Source organism: Myodes glareolus, chromosome X, assembly GCF_982192425.1.
Source record: "Myodes glareolus chromosome X, mMyoGla1.1, whole genome shotgun sequence".
Classification (NCBI taxonomy): Eukaryota; Metazoa; Chordata; class Mammalia; order Rodentia; family Cricetidae; genus Myodes; species Myodes glareolus.
The window spans coordinates 127,718,009-127,733,987 of record NC_142053.1 but is presented as its reverse complement, the minus strand read 5'-3'; the positions used below and the strand labels follow the sequence as shown (position 1 = coordinate 127,733,987).

The window sequence follows — 15,979 nt, the reverse complement described above, 5'->3', positions numbered from 1 at the left end:
ATTTTTGCTTTTGTTTGTACTTTCTGGAGATTTAAATCAGGGATCTTGCTTGACAGGTATAACCTCTAAAATTGAAATCTAACTGATACCTACCTAGAATATTCACCTCTACTGACAAGACTTTATGGTGCAAGAAGGTACAATGAAGGCTACCTAAGGAGAAAGGTAATCATCAACGTCATTCATCTAGTAAATCAATGACTCACAACAGTGACCAGTCTGTAAGTTATCCTGGTGCCATACTGGCACAAACGTCATAGGAGGGTTTTTATTTCTTATTAGATTTAAGACTTACTTCATGAAGTGGAACCAAACCTAACAGTGTTAAAGTATTCAAGATTCTGAAACTGCCTAAATCATAGGCATACAGGAAGAGCTACAACTATTTTTCTTGAAAAGGACCATACATAGCTATAGGTAGAAGTAGACTCCTGATGAAATACTGCTATACCCATAAACCTCTCTCAGTGCACACTGCACAAGCTTTTTTCTGGAAGCATCTGAAAATTAACATGGAGAAAGAAGATTGGACAATGAGCAGAGAGTGAAAAACTTTGGAGTACTCAGTCCAAAATGTAATGTCTTTATCACAAGCCTCTTCTCAAGGGTCAGAAAGGTATGTGGAAAGAAGGAGAAAAGATAGTAAAAGTCAGAGACAAAGGTGACTCAACAGAAAAAATTGTCTTTTTGATGAAACAGGACCAATACACCTAAGAATTTGCCAAGACTGACAGCGTGAACAAGACCTGTACAGGTTCAAGCCCCAGCATTGAAAAAGGGAATTAGACTTAGCGTCTCACCACTGACCTTGTAGCTATTTGCACTTGATGCCTCCTGGCAAAGGGAAAACCAGTTTTCTACACTGGAATGTCATTGGGTCTATCATCCACATTCCATGGCAGAGCCCAAGCTCCAGAATAGTTGGCCAGGACAAATGAAACTGGGAGGAGTTGGAGTAAGATAAAAGCATGATCAAAACATATTGTGTGGAAAAATTTTTCATCAGCACAAAAGAAAAAACAAACAAACAAAAGAATCCTAAAACCTGTTCTGACAGAGGCAGGCAGATCTCTGTGAGTGGTCTACAAGAACTAATACCAGAACAGGCTCCAAAGCATCAGAGAAACCTTGTCTCAAAAACAAGGAAACAAACAAAGAGTCCTAAAGCCTAATATAGCAATATACAAGGGGAATAAAAAAACAAAAAAAGAGATGAAAGACAAACAAAACAAACAAACACAATGTTAGAATATAATGAGGGCATGGGTACTAGAGGGGATCCCATTACTGCCACTTCCTAGACCAGGACACTTTCCAAACACATTCTAAACACGTATCCTTATGTGCATAGATGAACATAGAACATCTCACCCTTCATCAAAGGGGCTTCTCTTAACAGCAGTGGGAGGCTATTACAGAAATGTATAATTGGGGAAAACAGGGAGAATGGTTGTGGGGGCAAATCCCCAATGAACATATCGACAAAACAACCACTATGCCAAAGATTTAGGGAATATTCTGAAACATAGGGAAGAAAGACTGCAAGACCAGGACATCTGTGAAGGAAAAGTGTCTTCAATATGTGCCTAGCAAGTTGCACCCGTAAAATCTCAACACTATGGTCATCTAAACAAGAGATACACAATGACATCAGTTGACATGCCAACATGGATGGTGGGAATCTCACCAGGCCCTATACCTTAAATAAAATCACATGAGCACACACATGCCAACACGTTCATGTGTGTACATTGCATACAAAACAATGACAAAAATGTTGCAGCAGTGAATATAATAGCTTCCTTGCTAGGATGCATTTTAAATTGTCTCTCTCTATGATTGTCACTCAGCAGAGTCCACTAAAGGGGCAGGTGAAATTGACAATAGCACTGCAAGTGTATGGAACCAGATTAGCAGTATGCATTGCCCCAGTGAAGTGTGTTTGTATGTGTGTGTGTGTGTGTGTGTGTGTGTTCTACATGTATCAAACATAAATGACTTCTAATGGTTCTAGTTTTGATTGTATATTACTTCATGAAGTTTTGGGAATACTTGTTTCATTGACTTAAGAGACACAGAACTCAGGTTCCTCTGATGTCACGTGAACACTCCAAAACTGATTTGTCTCAAGCTCAAGCTTTTTATTTTTTTACACTCCCAATCTTCTAAACTTATAACATATACCATATGCTGCCCTTGTTTGTTTAGGTTCCAACAGTTACTAAAGTAAAAAGGGCAGTGTTTTTATTTGACTAGTAAAATATTTACATATTGGATATATGTAGCAAGAGTTGTTCCACAGTTCATATTCTATATCCTATATTTAATATATAGGTCATAGCAGGACCCCTGAGAGTTTTTCTTCTTATTCCTTTTCTCTTAGTTTTTCTTTTCTGAAGACAGGGTATCTCTCTATAACAGCTCTGGCTTTCCTAAAACTCACTTTGTAGACTAAGTTGGTCTCAAAATCAGAGATTCTCTGGCCTCTGCCTCCTGAGTGCTGAGATTAAAGGTGTGTGTCACCACCACCCAGCTCAGGCCTCCTGAGTTTTACAAGTGGTTTTGATGGATATTTAAATAAAACTAAGGAAAATCTGTAATTGTCATGTCACCCAGAGTTTGTAATTTGGAGTCTTTGTCCTATTGAATGCCTCTCTCCCCCAGAGATTGTACTTTGGGATCTTTGCCTGAATAAAAACTTTTGTCCTCACAAAGCTTTGCATTCCTGCTTTTGGCAGCTTTATTTGTAGTAGCTAGCCAAAATATGGAAACCAAAATGCCCAAGAAGGGAGTGGAAAAGGAACTGACAGCACATGCAAATCGTGGTATGGCACACATTAATGAAAATTAATAGCAACTGAGAGAGGTGTGTGTGTGTTTGTGTGCAGGGAAGTGTTGGAGAATCAAATTTAGGTGCCCACACGTGCTGGGCAAGCAGCTTGATTACAAGCTATATTCGCAAAGAATGGAATCTTAATATATACAATTAAGTATATAGAATTAAGGGTAGGGTGGTGAGTGGAAAAAAAACAGGCTTGACCATTTTTATATGACGTTGATGAAATGAAATGATAATGGAAATAACAGACAATGCAATAGCTGTCCCAGTTGAAGCATACTGCTGGGTGTCATCACAAAAATCAACATGAGTAAAATTTTTCTGAGAGAAGAGATGAAACTTGATTGCAGTGGTCATTACATGAATTTACATACATGATACAGTGACAGAGAGGTCTACACACCCAGTGTAACAGTGCCAGTACCCTGCTTTCAGTGTATTATGTAGTTGTGTAACATATATGGTGAACAACTGGGGGACTAATTACATGAAGAATGCTCTATATGTTCTGATTCATGTTAGATAAAGAAGAATCATATTGAATTATGCTGATATAATGGATTTGAAATGAAAATTTCATACACACACACACACACACACACACACACACACACCTCAGTCAGTTCTGGTGATTCTTCTGGGTTCCAGCCAATAAAATGGAATGGACACAGTTTTGAGAACAGAAAGACATACACTCTACATCAACATTCTCCCTTTAGTGGCAATAACATAACGAAGGATGAGTCAAAACTCATTGAGGGGAAGATGGTAGCTCACCCATGGAAACAGCAGCATTGTGAGTATGGAACTATTGCAGCGGGGTGGCCATTGCCAAAGAGTATCTCTACCAAGAGTGCCCCAGGGAGGATGTCAAAACTACTAAGAAAAAGACTGATACATTTGTGGGATAGGCTTGAAACTTGCCGTCTGAAATTATTGTCACCAGGCTGGATGCTGATACTCCTACTGACCATGCAACCAAATACATATCACCCTAGGGATTGGTGATGTTGACACTCATGATAGTGTAGGTTCTGGTCTTCTTCACATGAGGATAACAATACCAGAGTTATTCTGTCCATTTGTGGAGAACCTTTAGAAACCCCTTTTTGTTTTTCAGCTGCCAATTCAATTTGTTTTCACTTGTCTGCATTCTTTCTGGCAGAATAGGGGGCTGGGTGGAACGAGGGTTGAGTGTCAGGTTATGGAAGTCTTGTATCAGCTTTTTTGTGGAGGGTGAATGACAGGTTGCTTCTGTCCTGGTCGCCACAGAGACTCCGGACGTGGTCCCCATACAAGCTTGGCAGTAGCGGCATTCACATTTGAACTTTTCCTCTTCTGCATCTCTAGGGAAAGATGGTTTTCTTTTCTTGTCAGCTTGCTGAGATAAGGGAGACCCAACACGTTTCTTTTTCTTGATTTTAACTAGATTAGTTTTCTTCAGGGGTGATCTTGAATTCTCTGACTGCTGCTCTGTGTTCATCCCTTCAGAGAAAAAAAGGACATATTAGAAACACAGAGGGTCTGTTGAAAACAGCTTGTTCTGTACACAGTCCTGGAGCACCTACCAGCACTCACAGATCACATCTCAGAAGAGGCCCTGAGGTTTGTTTCACCAATGGAAATCTTAGTTTCTAATTTTAGTGCGACCATTTTTCTTTTGTTTTGTTTATGGGTATCAACATGCCAACAAGCAAGATGTGTGCTCTTTGACTTTGCAACATATGTTTTAGTTCAGTTTTCTTTGTACTTGATTTTGTGTGCCATGAAAAACACCAGGGCAGAATTCCTTCATGTGGAGCCCACAGATCACGACTTCTGAATGTATGATGCTGATGCCTCTTGAAGCTATGCTTCACAAGTAGCCTCTTCTTTAATGTTTCCTTTAAGCTCTCAGTCCCACCACATAAATGTGATTCGAGGCAGTCCTGTCTCAGAGGACATCTTTGAGGTTCCAGGGTCTACAAACACAGTTGCTCACCACACTAGCACCTAAGGCCTTAAGAACAATGATACAGTTGCAGTCCCACTTGCCTGGGCAGAAGAACAGAACCAATCAAAGAGACCTCCCCTCATCCTACTCCAAAGGACCCCTCTCTCCATCAGCCGTGGCACATCAACCAGAAAGAATCAATGTGCGAGATTCCTGGGCACAATATGTGCTCTACATTGCCAGGCCAGCACAGCAATGGTCAATCTTCTGAGCGAGGACGTCAGGATTAACACACAACACAACTTCAGGTTCTACAGACAAGCCTTTATTCTACTTTCTCACACAGTATATATAGGCCTCAGCAGGGGAAGACAAGCAAGCAAAAGCAGGAAGCTCATCACCATAACTCAATGGCTTAGGGGTAAACATCCTTAGAAACATTGCTGAGAACAACAGATTTTTCCTGTTTTTGTTCCTGTTTTCAACCAACCACAAGAGTGCAAAGCAGATGAAGTGGGAGTGTAAAGGCCTATCCTCTAGGGACCTAACATACATAACCTGCATTTCAGGCCATACTAGGTTATCTTGCATCCCTTGCTGAGACAAGAGAACACCAGAGATAAGCAAAATGAACCCAAGGAGAAAACCACTGGACACAGATTGAGGTTGGTTGGCAAGTCCCAAGTCTTCCAGTCTTTTAGTAGGACAAGTCACATCTTGGAGAGCACAGAATGCCATGGTAAGCCCACCGACAGAGACACAGGCCATCTTCCATTTCTGGAAAACCTATACATGCACCTAATAGCAGTAATTTCTGGGGACAGAACAGGCAGAAGGGAAGTTGGTATAGTGGAATGAATTCAATGATTGCAGGGGCTAAAGGGGACTATATAATTATAATTCTTACTTATGGGTGCATTTATGGGTACATATTTGGGATCCAGGCATGAAAGTGTTCATGCCCGGGAGAAGAGTTAAGAGCATTTTAACAGAGGAAGATTTGGCACCTGGCATGATCTCTGACCTCTCTGAACTCATTTGCCACCTGTATTAAAGGTAATACAGCCTACCATTCCCTGGTATAGTGCCTATGAGTGATCATACAGGGCTTGAGCACTAAAGGAGTTTATTAGGAATGACAGCAGCTTCCCTTTGAAACCAAGGAAATAACTAGACTAGTATATGAAAATTTGTGGTCAAAGATGATTATGCTATCACATCAAAATGTACACGCATGCACACACACACACACACACACACACACACACTCATAGAGGAAAAAGGAATGGAAAGGCCACATACAGGGCTTGGTTGAAGGAGTTAGGAAGGCTTCGCACTAGGATATGTAAATCAGTCTGACAATCATGGAGATAGTTATGAGGTGTCTCAAAACATTTACTATATGGCTTCCACATAGTCTAGCCCTAACTTAACTCATGGCATCAAAGCAAAGGAACCAAAAGCACCTTACTACAGAGATACCTGACTTTCCATACTACTAACAGAACCTAAATCATGGATTCAGCCTAGGTTCAAGTTCATGGACAAATTGATAAGGGAAATGTGGTGCCAGTACAAAAGGTGGTTTCACGTGGCTGCAAAGAAGGACAGACTGCAGTGCTTGGGGGAAGACGATGGATCTTATGGAAAACAAGCCAGGTCTGTAAAGACAAATATCCCTTGTTAAAACCACAAAGATCAAAAATAAGCTAAAAGCCAACACAAAGGGACGTAAAGTTACATGAAGCAATACTGGGACTGTAGGAGGGGATTGGGAAAGCAAAGGGAGAAGAAATAACAAAGAGTAGCAGTGGGGGTGAATACAGCCAAGTTATCTTATGTGTATATATGTAATTACCAAAATGAAAGCCTCCCTTTTAATGAATAATATATACTAATAAAAACTGGGGAAAACAAAGTCTCTTTTGAAGGGTGGCTGGGAACTGTGTCCTTTTCGGGTTATCAAATGTAGCAAGTGATGTTTGACTCCTGAATACCAAGGATCAGAACAAGCTTTATTGCCTTGGACTCTCAGTACCTAGCACATGCTGCTTTGTGGGTCCTTGGGAGACATTTTCCACACACCTGCCACTCCCAAAATCGAGCAAAGCGTTTGATCTCCACTCAGAGAGTGACCAGCTCTTCCAGATCCCACCTAAAGTCTTTCCTATATCCAAAAACATTTGCCACCTGGTTGTAATGCTTCTGTAGTTAGCTGCCCTCCTACCATGTTAATGTCTCCCACTGCCTGACACAGTGTGTCAAAGCCCTTCTCCAGACTCTGAAACTCTCCTACCTCTCCTGTACTCACTCTTCTTGATCTTGCTAATCCTCCAGACACCTTTACACCTGACCCCTCTCTTCTTTCAACTAGGACATTTGCAGTGAAGCTAGTCATAAGCACTTCACTTAACAGTGCAAGTTGGGCCTGAGCTGGTCATGGTGGTGTAAAGCCTTTAATCTCAGCACTCTGAAGGCAGAGGCTGGTGAACTCTGAGTTCCAGCCTAGCCTGGTACACAGAGTGAGATCCAGGACAGTCAGGACTACATAGACAGAATACCCTTTTATTCTAAAACAAAAGTACTACAGAAAAAGTTTCTGCCCTGGCATGACAGTCAAATAGTGCATCACTGACACACATAACTTGGCTGTAACCAACAGTTCCCAGATTGGACTTAGAGCCTGCTCACAAAGGAAAATTCCTGTACAGTACTGGAATGTATAGCCTGGTGGAGTCATGAATCTTGGAGGAGACTCTACAACAGATATTTTACTAAACAAGCATAATTCCTGACTACATTCTAAGTGCTTTTCCTCATACCCATAGAGAAGTGTAGCCCTCAACCCTCACTAAGGAAATGTCACTTTGTGAGAGACAAAGATCAATGCAAAAAACTACCAATCAAAATGCAGAGTTCTGGCATCGTTCCCTGCTAGCTCCAAGGAGATCAATACTTGGTGGACATAAGACATGAGACAACAGTGGCCCTGGGGACCCAGACCCTCCACTCTCTAAAACCTCCACATGGGAGAAAGGCCAGGGGTCCCCCTCCCCAGGTGCCTTCTGGAGTCTTTGATAGAGTTGAAGAACAGATAGATAGTTATAGTTTTCCTTTGTCATGATAAAATATAAAATAGATATAATTATTATAATTGTAATCCTTGCTTGAAAACTGTTTTGTTATATATAATTTTACTATGTTAAAGTTAAAGCCTTCCCTTTCCTTTAAACTGAAAAGGGAAAATTGTGTAGGAGGTCCTTCTGTATTTGTGTTGCTTTCATTGGTTAATAAAAAACTGCTTTGGGCCTGTTGATAGGGCAGAACTAGGGTAGGCAGGACAACCAGACAGGAAGTAGAGGCAGGGCAATGAGAACATGAGAATTTTGGGAAGGAAGAAACATATGCTTCCCCAGTCCTGCCCATACTACAGAAGAAGCAATATGTGACCTACCCCACCAAAAAATGTTCCGAGTCATGTGTCTAACATAGATAAGAATAATGGGTTATTATACATTATACGAGTTAATACAAAGCCTGATGTAATGGGCCAATGAGTATATAACTAATGTAGGCTCTCTGTGTGATTTTCTCTGGGACTTACCTGCTGTGGGAACTTGGTAGGACAGAAACGTCAACAAGCAGGCCCTCAGGTTACGAATGGAAAATCTCCAACTACAAGAACAAAGAAAGAATGTTAATGACTGCAAAAGAAAAAGGTCAAGTAACATATAAAGAAAAACCAATCAGAATTACAGCTGACTTCTCAATGGAAACCATGAAAGCCAGAGGTTCTGGATAGATGTGCTGCAGAAACTAAGAGACCATGGATGCAAGCCAAGACTACTGTACCCAGAAAGCATTCATTCACAATTGAGGGAGAAAAGAAGATATTCCATGATAAAAAACAGATTTAAGTAATATTTACCAACAATTCCAGCCTTACAGAAAGTACTTTAAGGAAAGCCACAACCCAAGGAAGCTATCTACACCCACAATAACAGAGGCATCTGATAACCCCCACTAGCATAACTCAAAGAAGGGAAACACACAAACACTACCATTAAAAAAAATAACTGGAGTCAACAACCACTGGTCATTAGTATCACTTAATATCAATGCACTCAATTCACCTATAAAAAGGCACAAATTAAGAGAAAGTATACAAAAACAGGATCCAAAATTCTGCTGTTTACAAGAAACACACCTCAACCTCAAAGACAGACACTACCTCAGAGTAAAGGATTGGGAAAATATTTTCCAATCAAATGGGCCTAAAAAAAACAAGCAGTTATGGCTATTCTGATGTGTAACAAAATTGATTTCAAACTAAAATCAATCAGAAGAGATGGAGAAGGACACTTTATATTTATAACAGGAACAATTTATCAAGATGAAGTCTCAATCCTGAATATCTATGCCAGTAATTCAAGAGCACCCACATATGTAAAAGAAACAATACTAAAATTTAATCACATATCAACCACACACACTAATAGTAGGAGATTTCAACACTCCTCTCTCAACAATGGACAGGTCAACCAGACAGAAACTTAACTGAGAAATAAGAGAACTAACAGATGTAATGAATCAAATGGACTCAACAGACTTAATAGAGCATTCCACCCAAAGAGGAAAAAATATACCTTCTTCTCAGCATCACATTGAACCTTCTCGAAAATTGATCACATACTCAGTAACAAAGCAAACACCCACAGAAAAAAAAGTAATTCACTGTATTTTATCAGATAACCATGGAGAAAAGTTAGAATTCAACAACAATACTACTCCCAGAAAGCCTACAAACACATGGAAACTGAACAGTCAACTACTGAACCAATCCTGGTTCAAGGAAGAAGTAAGAAAGAAATTAAAGTCTTCCTTGAATTCAATGAAAATGAAGGCAAAACATATCCAAACCTATGGGACACTATAAAAGTAGTGCTAAGACGAAAGTTCATAGCACTAAGTGCCCACATAAGGAAAATGGAAAAAACTCACACCAATGACCTCACAGCATGCCTGAACAGCATGCCTGAAAGCTCTAGGGAAAAAAGCAAGCAGACTCACCCAAAAGGAGAAGAAGACTGGAAATAATCAAGTTAAGGGCTGAAATTAACAAAATAGAAACATAGAAAACCACACAAAGACTCAATGAAACAATGAGCTGGTTCTTTGAGAAAACCAACAAGATTGACAAACCCTTATCCAAACTAATCAAAGGTAGAGAGAGAACACGAAAATTAACAAAATCAGAAATTTAAAGGGGTACATAACAACAGACACTGAGGAAATTCAGAGAATCATTAGGTCCTACTACGAAGATCTGTACTCCACAAACTGGAAAATGTAAAAGAAATGGGCAATTTTTTAGATAGATACCACCTTACAAAATTGAATTAGGACCATGGGAACAATTTAAATAGACCTGTAAGCCTTGGGGAAATAGAAACTGGCATCAAAAACCTCCGAACTAAAAAAAGCCCAGGGCTGGATGGTTGTAGTGCAGAATTCTATCAGAACTTTCAAGAAGAGGTAAGAACTATACTCCTCAAAGTGTTCCACATAATAGAAACAGAAGGCTCACTGACAAACACTTTTTATGAAGCTACAGTTGCCCTGATACCAAAACCACACAAAGACTCAACTAAGAAAGAGAATTACAGACCAATCTCACTCATGAACATCAATGCAAAATTCTCAATAAAATTCTGGCAAAGTGAATCCAAGAACACGTCAAAAAAAATCATCCAATATGACCAAGTAGGCTTCATCCCAGAGATGTAGGGCTGGTTCAACACACAAAAATCAACCATGTAATCCACCACATAAATAAACTGGAAGAAAAAAACCACATGATCATTTCATTGGATGCTGAAAAAAACATTTGACAAAATTCAACATCCCTTCCTGATTAAGGTCTTGGAGAGATTAGGGATACAAGTAACATATCTAAATATAATAAAAGCAATGTACAGCAAGCCGACAGCTAACATCAAATTAAATGGAGAGAAACTCAAAGCCATTCCACTAAATTCAGGAACACGACAAGGCTGTCCACTCTCTCCATACCTCTTCAATATAGTGCTTGAAGTTCTAGCAATAGCAATATGAAAACATAAGGAAATCAAGGGGATTTGAATTGGAAAGGAAGAAACCAAACTTTCATTATTTGCAGATTATATGATAGTGTACACAAGCGACCCCAAAAACTCTACCAAAGAACTTCTACTGCTGATAAACATCTTTAGTAATGTGGCAGGATACAAGATCAACTCCAAAAATTCAGTTGCCCTCCTATACACAAAGGATAAAGAAGCAGAGAGGGAAATCAGAGAAACATCACATTTCACAATAACCAAAAATCCATAAAATATCTTGGGGTAACACTTACAAAGGACACAAAAGACCTATTTGACAAGAATTTTATGCCGCTGAAGAAATTGAGGAAGACACCAAAAAATGGAAAGCTCTCCCATGCTCTTGGATAAGAAGAATCAACATAGGAAAAATGGCAATCTTCCCAAAAGCAATCTATAGATTCAATAAAATCCCCACCAAAATCCCAACAAAATTCTTCACAGACCTTTAAAGAATGATACTCAACTTCATATGGAAAAACAAGAAACCAGGATAGTCAAAACAATTCTATACAATAAAGGAACTGCTGGAGGCATTACCATCCCTGACTTCAAAATCTATTACAGAGCTACAGTAATGAAAACAGATTGGTATTGATATAAAAACAGAGACGTTGAGCAATGAAATAGAATGGAAGACCCAGATATTAATTCACACACCAATGAACAATTGATTTTTTACAATGAAGCAAAAAAGATACAATGGAAAAAAGAAGGCATCTTCAACGAATGGTGCTGGCATAACTGGATGTCAACATGTAGAAGAATGAAAATAAATCCATATCTGTCTCCATGCACAAAACTCAAGTCCGAATGGATTAAAGACCTCAATATAAATCCGACTACACAGAACCTGATAGAGGAGAAAGTGGGAAGTAGCCTTCAATGCATGGGCACAAGAGACCACATCCTAAATATAACCCCAAAGTACTGATAATAAGAGCATCAATAAATAAATGGGACCTCCTGAAACTTAGAAGCTTCTGTAAAGCAAAGGACACAGTCAGTAAGACAAAAAGGCAGCCTACTGAATGGAAAAAAAAAATCTTCACCAACTTCACATTAGACAAAGGAATGATCTTCAAAATATATAAAGAACTCAAGAAATTGGACATTAAAATTCTAAATATCCCAAATAAAAAGTGGTGTACTGAACTAAACAGAGAATTCTCAGCAGAAGAATTTCAAATGGACAAAAGATACTTAAGCACATGTTCTTCTTCCTTAGCTAGCAGGGAAATGCAAATCAAAACAACTTTGAGATACCATCTTACACCTGTCAGAATGGCTAAGATCACAAACACCAATGATAGCTTATGCTGGAGATGTTGTGGAGCAAGGGGACCACTCATCCATTGTTGGTGGGAATGCAAACTTGTGCAACCACTGTGGAAAGCAGTGTGAGAGTTTCTCAGAAAACTGGGAATCAACCTATCTCAGTATCCAGCAATTCCATACTTGGGAATATATCCAATAGATGCTCAATCATACTACAAGGTGGTGAACGATGGAGAGTGGCCTTGAGGGAAGAAAAACAGCTGATCTCCCAGTGATAAAGGCTTAGAGGAGGTGTAGAGAAGCTGGGCCATCCTTGCAGTGGTTTCTCAGGCACTGGAATCTGGACGTGTCTATTAGCAGGATTATTTCTGAGGCAGATTGGCTCTTTACCTGCAGGGAGAATGTAGGTAAATGGGGAAGAGGAGACAGGACTAGGTAGGATTGACTATCAGCTTCTTACCCTGAGGAGACAGCTAGATTTCTTTTTTCTTTTCATGTGAAATCAAGTTCCACTCCCTGCTTGAGGACCCTCAAGCTATCAGCCTCCCCCACTGGTCCCCACCCCCAGTGGACAGTGTGGAAACACTGGAGGGGTCCTGCCAGAGCTCTGTGCCCTTGCTGGGACTCATTGTGACCAAAGCAAAGTTTCCAAGGTGCTGTGAGTGACCTAACAGTGGAGGGACGGAAAAACTGGTCCCAAATTCAATCTTCAGGGTGTTCCTGACAGCGGGGGATGTCCATAGTTAGGCCCATTGTAAGGGAGTGAGAACCCTGCCCGACCCTCGTTTGACAGGCTGGGATTGCTTTTCTCTTAGAGTCCATTCAAGACAACTAGTTTCCATTTGTTTGTCTATGTCTGCTTCATAGAGAACACGCTGAAACTGCTCATTGTGTCTTACCTGACACCTTAAGCAGATGTAAGCAGTAGCCTGCTGCTCAAGGAAAGGTCAATGTGAACATCTATGTATTCATTAAGACGTGTTGAGTTCTTCATTTCCAATTTGAATCCCCTTGATATCCTTTTGTTGTCTTATTGCTACTGCTAAAACTTCAAGCACTATGTTGAAGAGATATGGAGAAAGTGGAGAGCCTTGTCTTGTTCCCGATTTTAGTGGAATGGCTTTGAGTTTCTCTCTGTTTAATTTGATGTTAGCTGTCGGCTTGCTGTATATTGCTTTTATTATATTTATATATGATTTTTGTATTCCTCATATCTCCAAGACCTTTATCATGAAAGGGGTGTTGGATTTTGTCAAATGCTTTTTCAGCATCTAATGAAGTGATCAGATGGTTTTATTTTCTTTCAGTTTATTTAAAGGATGGATTACATTGAGAGATTTTTGGATGTTGAAGCATCTCTGGGATGAAGCCTATTTGATCATGAAGGATGATTTTTTTGATGTGTTTTTATATTTGGGTTGCCAGGATTTTATTGAGAATTTTTGCATTAATGTTCATGAGTGAGACTGTTCTGTAATTCTCTGTCTTGGTTGAGTCTTTTGTTGTTTTAGTATCAGAGTAACTGCAGCCTCACAAAAAAGAGTTTGGCAATGTCCCTTCTGTTTCTATTATGTGGAACACTTTAAGGAGTAGAGGTATTAATTCTCCTTGGAAATTCTGGTAGAATTCTGCACTGGACTTTTTTTGATTGGGAGGTTTTTGATGAGAGCTTCTATTTCCTCACAGATTATAGGTCTATTAAAATTTTCACCTGGTCTTGATTTAATTTTGGTATGCAGTTCTTATCCAGAAAATTGTGCGTTTCTTTTACATTTTCCAATTTTGTGGAGTACAGGTTTTTGTAGTATGACCTAATGATTCTCTGAATTTCCTCAGTGTCCATTTAATTTCTGCTTTTGCCAATTTCAATGTTCTCTCTCAGCCTTTACAGAACCTGGAAACAACTTAAATGTCCCTCAATTAAAGAATGGATAAGGAAAATGTAGTACATTTACACAATGGAGTATTATACAGCAGAAAAAATAACATTTTGAACTTTGCAGGAAGGTGGATGGGGCTAGAAAACACAATTTTGAGTGGGGTAACCTAGACACAGAAAGACAATTATCACATGTACTCACTCATAACTGGTTTTTAAATATAAAGCAAATAAAACCAGCCTACAAACCACAATCCAAGACAACAATGAGGACACTAAGAGAGACATACATAGATCTAATCTACATGGGAAGTAGCAAAAGACAAGATCTCCTGAGTAAATTGGGAGCATTGGGACCTTGAGGGGTGCAGAGAAAAATGTAGAGCTCAATAAAAATCAATTAAAAACAAAACAAAACAAAAAGACAAAGGGGGTTAATCCATTTTTTTGTATCTGTGGAGGTTTGCTTTGTTATCAAGTATGTGAACAATTTTAGAGAAGGTTTCATGAGGTGCTGAGAAGGAAGTATATTCCTTTGGGTTTGAATGGGATATTCTATAAATGTTTGTTAAGTCCATTTGATTCTTTACATCTGCTAGTTCTCTTATTTCTCCCTTAAGTTTCTGTCTGGTTGACCTGGCCATTGGTGAAAGTGGAGTGTTGAAGTCTCCTACTACTAGTGTGTGGGATTTGAGGTGCGATTTACGTTTTAGTAATGTTTCTTTTACATATGTGTGTGCTCTTGTATTAGATGTTCAGGATTAAGTCAAACTTCCGTTATTTGCAGATGATTTGATAGTGTATATAAGTGACCCCAAAAACTCTATTAGAGAACTCCTACTGCTGATAAATACCTTCTGTGATATGCCAGGATACAAGACAAACTCAAAACAAAACAAGTAGCCCTCCAATACACAAATGGTAAAGAAGCTGAGAGGGAAATCAGAAAAACGTCTCCTTTCACAACAGCCACAAGTAATGTAAAATATCTTGGGGTAACACTAACCAAGAAAGTTAAAGACTTATTTTACAAGAACTTTATATCTTTGAAGAAAGAAACTGAAGAAGTTACCAGAAAATGAAGAACTGGACTGAGCTCCCAAGGTCCAGTTGAAGAGTAGAAGGAATGAGAATATTAGCAAAGAGGTCAAGACCATGAAGAGTTCATCCACTGAAACAGTTTACCTGAGCTAATGGGAGCTCACCAACTTCAACTGGACAGGGAAAGAACAAGCATAGGACCAAACTAGTCCCTCTGAATGTGGTTGACAGTGGTATGGCTGGGAAGGACATAGGAGACACTAGACGTCCCACTGGGATTTATCTCTACTGCATGTGCGATTTTTGGGGGGATCCTATTCTCTTTGGACATATAACCTGCTCAGCCTAGATGTAGTAGGGAGGTTCTTGGACCCTCCGCAAAACAAAGTGCCTTACCCTCTTTTAGGTGGGAGTGTGTGTGGAAGGGATGGGAGGAGGAGAGGGAGTGGTAATTTGTATTGCTTTTTTCCCTTTTTATTGATTTTTATTGAGCTCTACATTTTTCTCTGCTTCCATTCCTGCCACTCCCGTCCCACCTTCAGCCCTTCCCCAAGGTCCCCATTCTCTCAATTTTCTCAGGAGAACTTTTTTCTACTTCTCATGTAGATTAGTTCTATGTAAGTCTCTTTCAGTGTCCTCATTGTTGTCTAAGTTCTCTGGGATTGTGGTTTGTAGGCTGTTTTGTTTTTTTTTTTTTTTTTGCTCTATGTTTAAAAACCTCCTGTGAGTAAATACATGTTATAATTGTCTTTCTGTGTCTGTGTTACCTCACTCAAAATAATGTTTTCTATCTCCATCGATTTTGCTGCAAAATCCAAGGTGCTGTTATTTTTTCTGCTGTATAGTACTCTGTTGTGTAAATGTACCAC

General features: G+C 39.5%; 1 protein-coding gene across 1 annotated transcript in view; it reads right to left on the bottom strand.

Annotated features, from left to right (window-relative positions):
- Positions 1-261: 261 nt before the first annotated feature.
- Positions 262-15,979, bottom strand: part of LOC125405218 (uncharacterized) — a 90,710-nt gene continuing 74,992 nt past the window's right edge. The window contains exons 2-3 of the mRNA XM_085684526.2: positions 8,377-8,447; positions 262-4,324 (exon numbers count right to left, since the gene is read on the bottom strand). Coding sequence (XP_085540652.2) covers positions 3,909-4,322 — 414 coding nt within the window. The 5' untranslated portion in view covers positions 4,323-4,324; positions 8,377-8,447 and the 3' untranslated portion in view covers positions 262-3,908. The remainder of the gene's footprint in view (positions 4,325-8,376; positions 8,448-15,979) is intronic.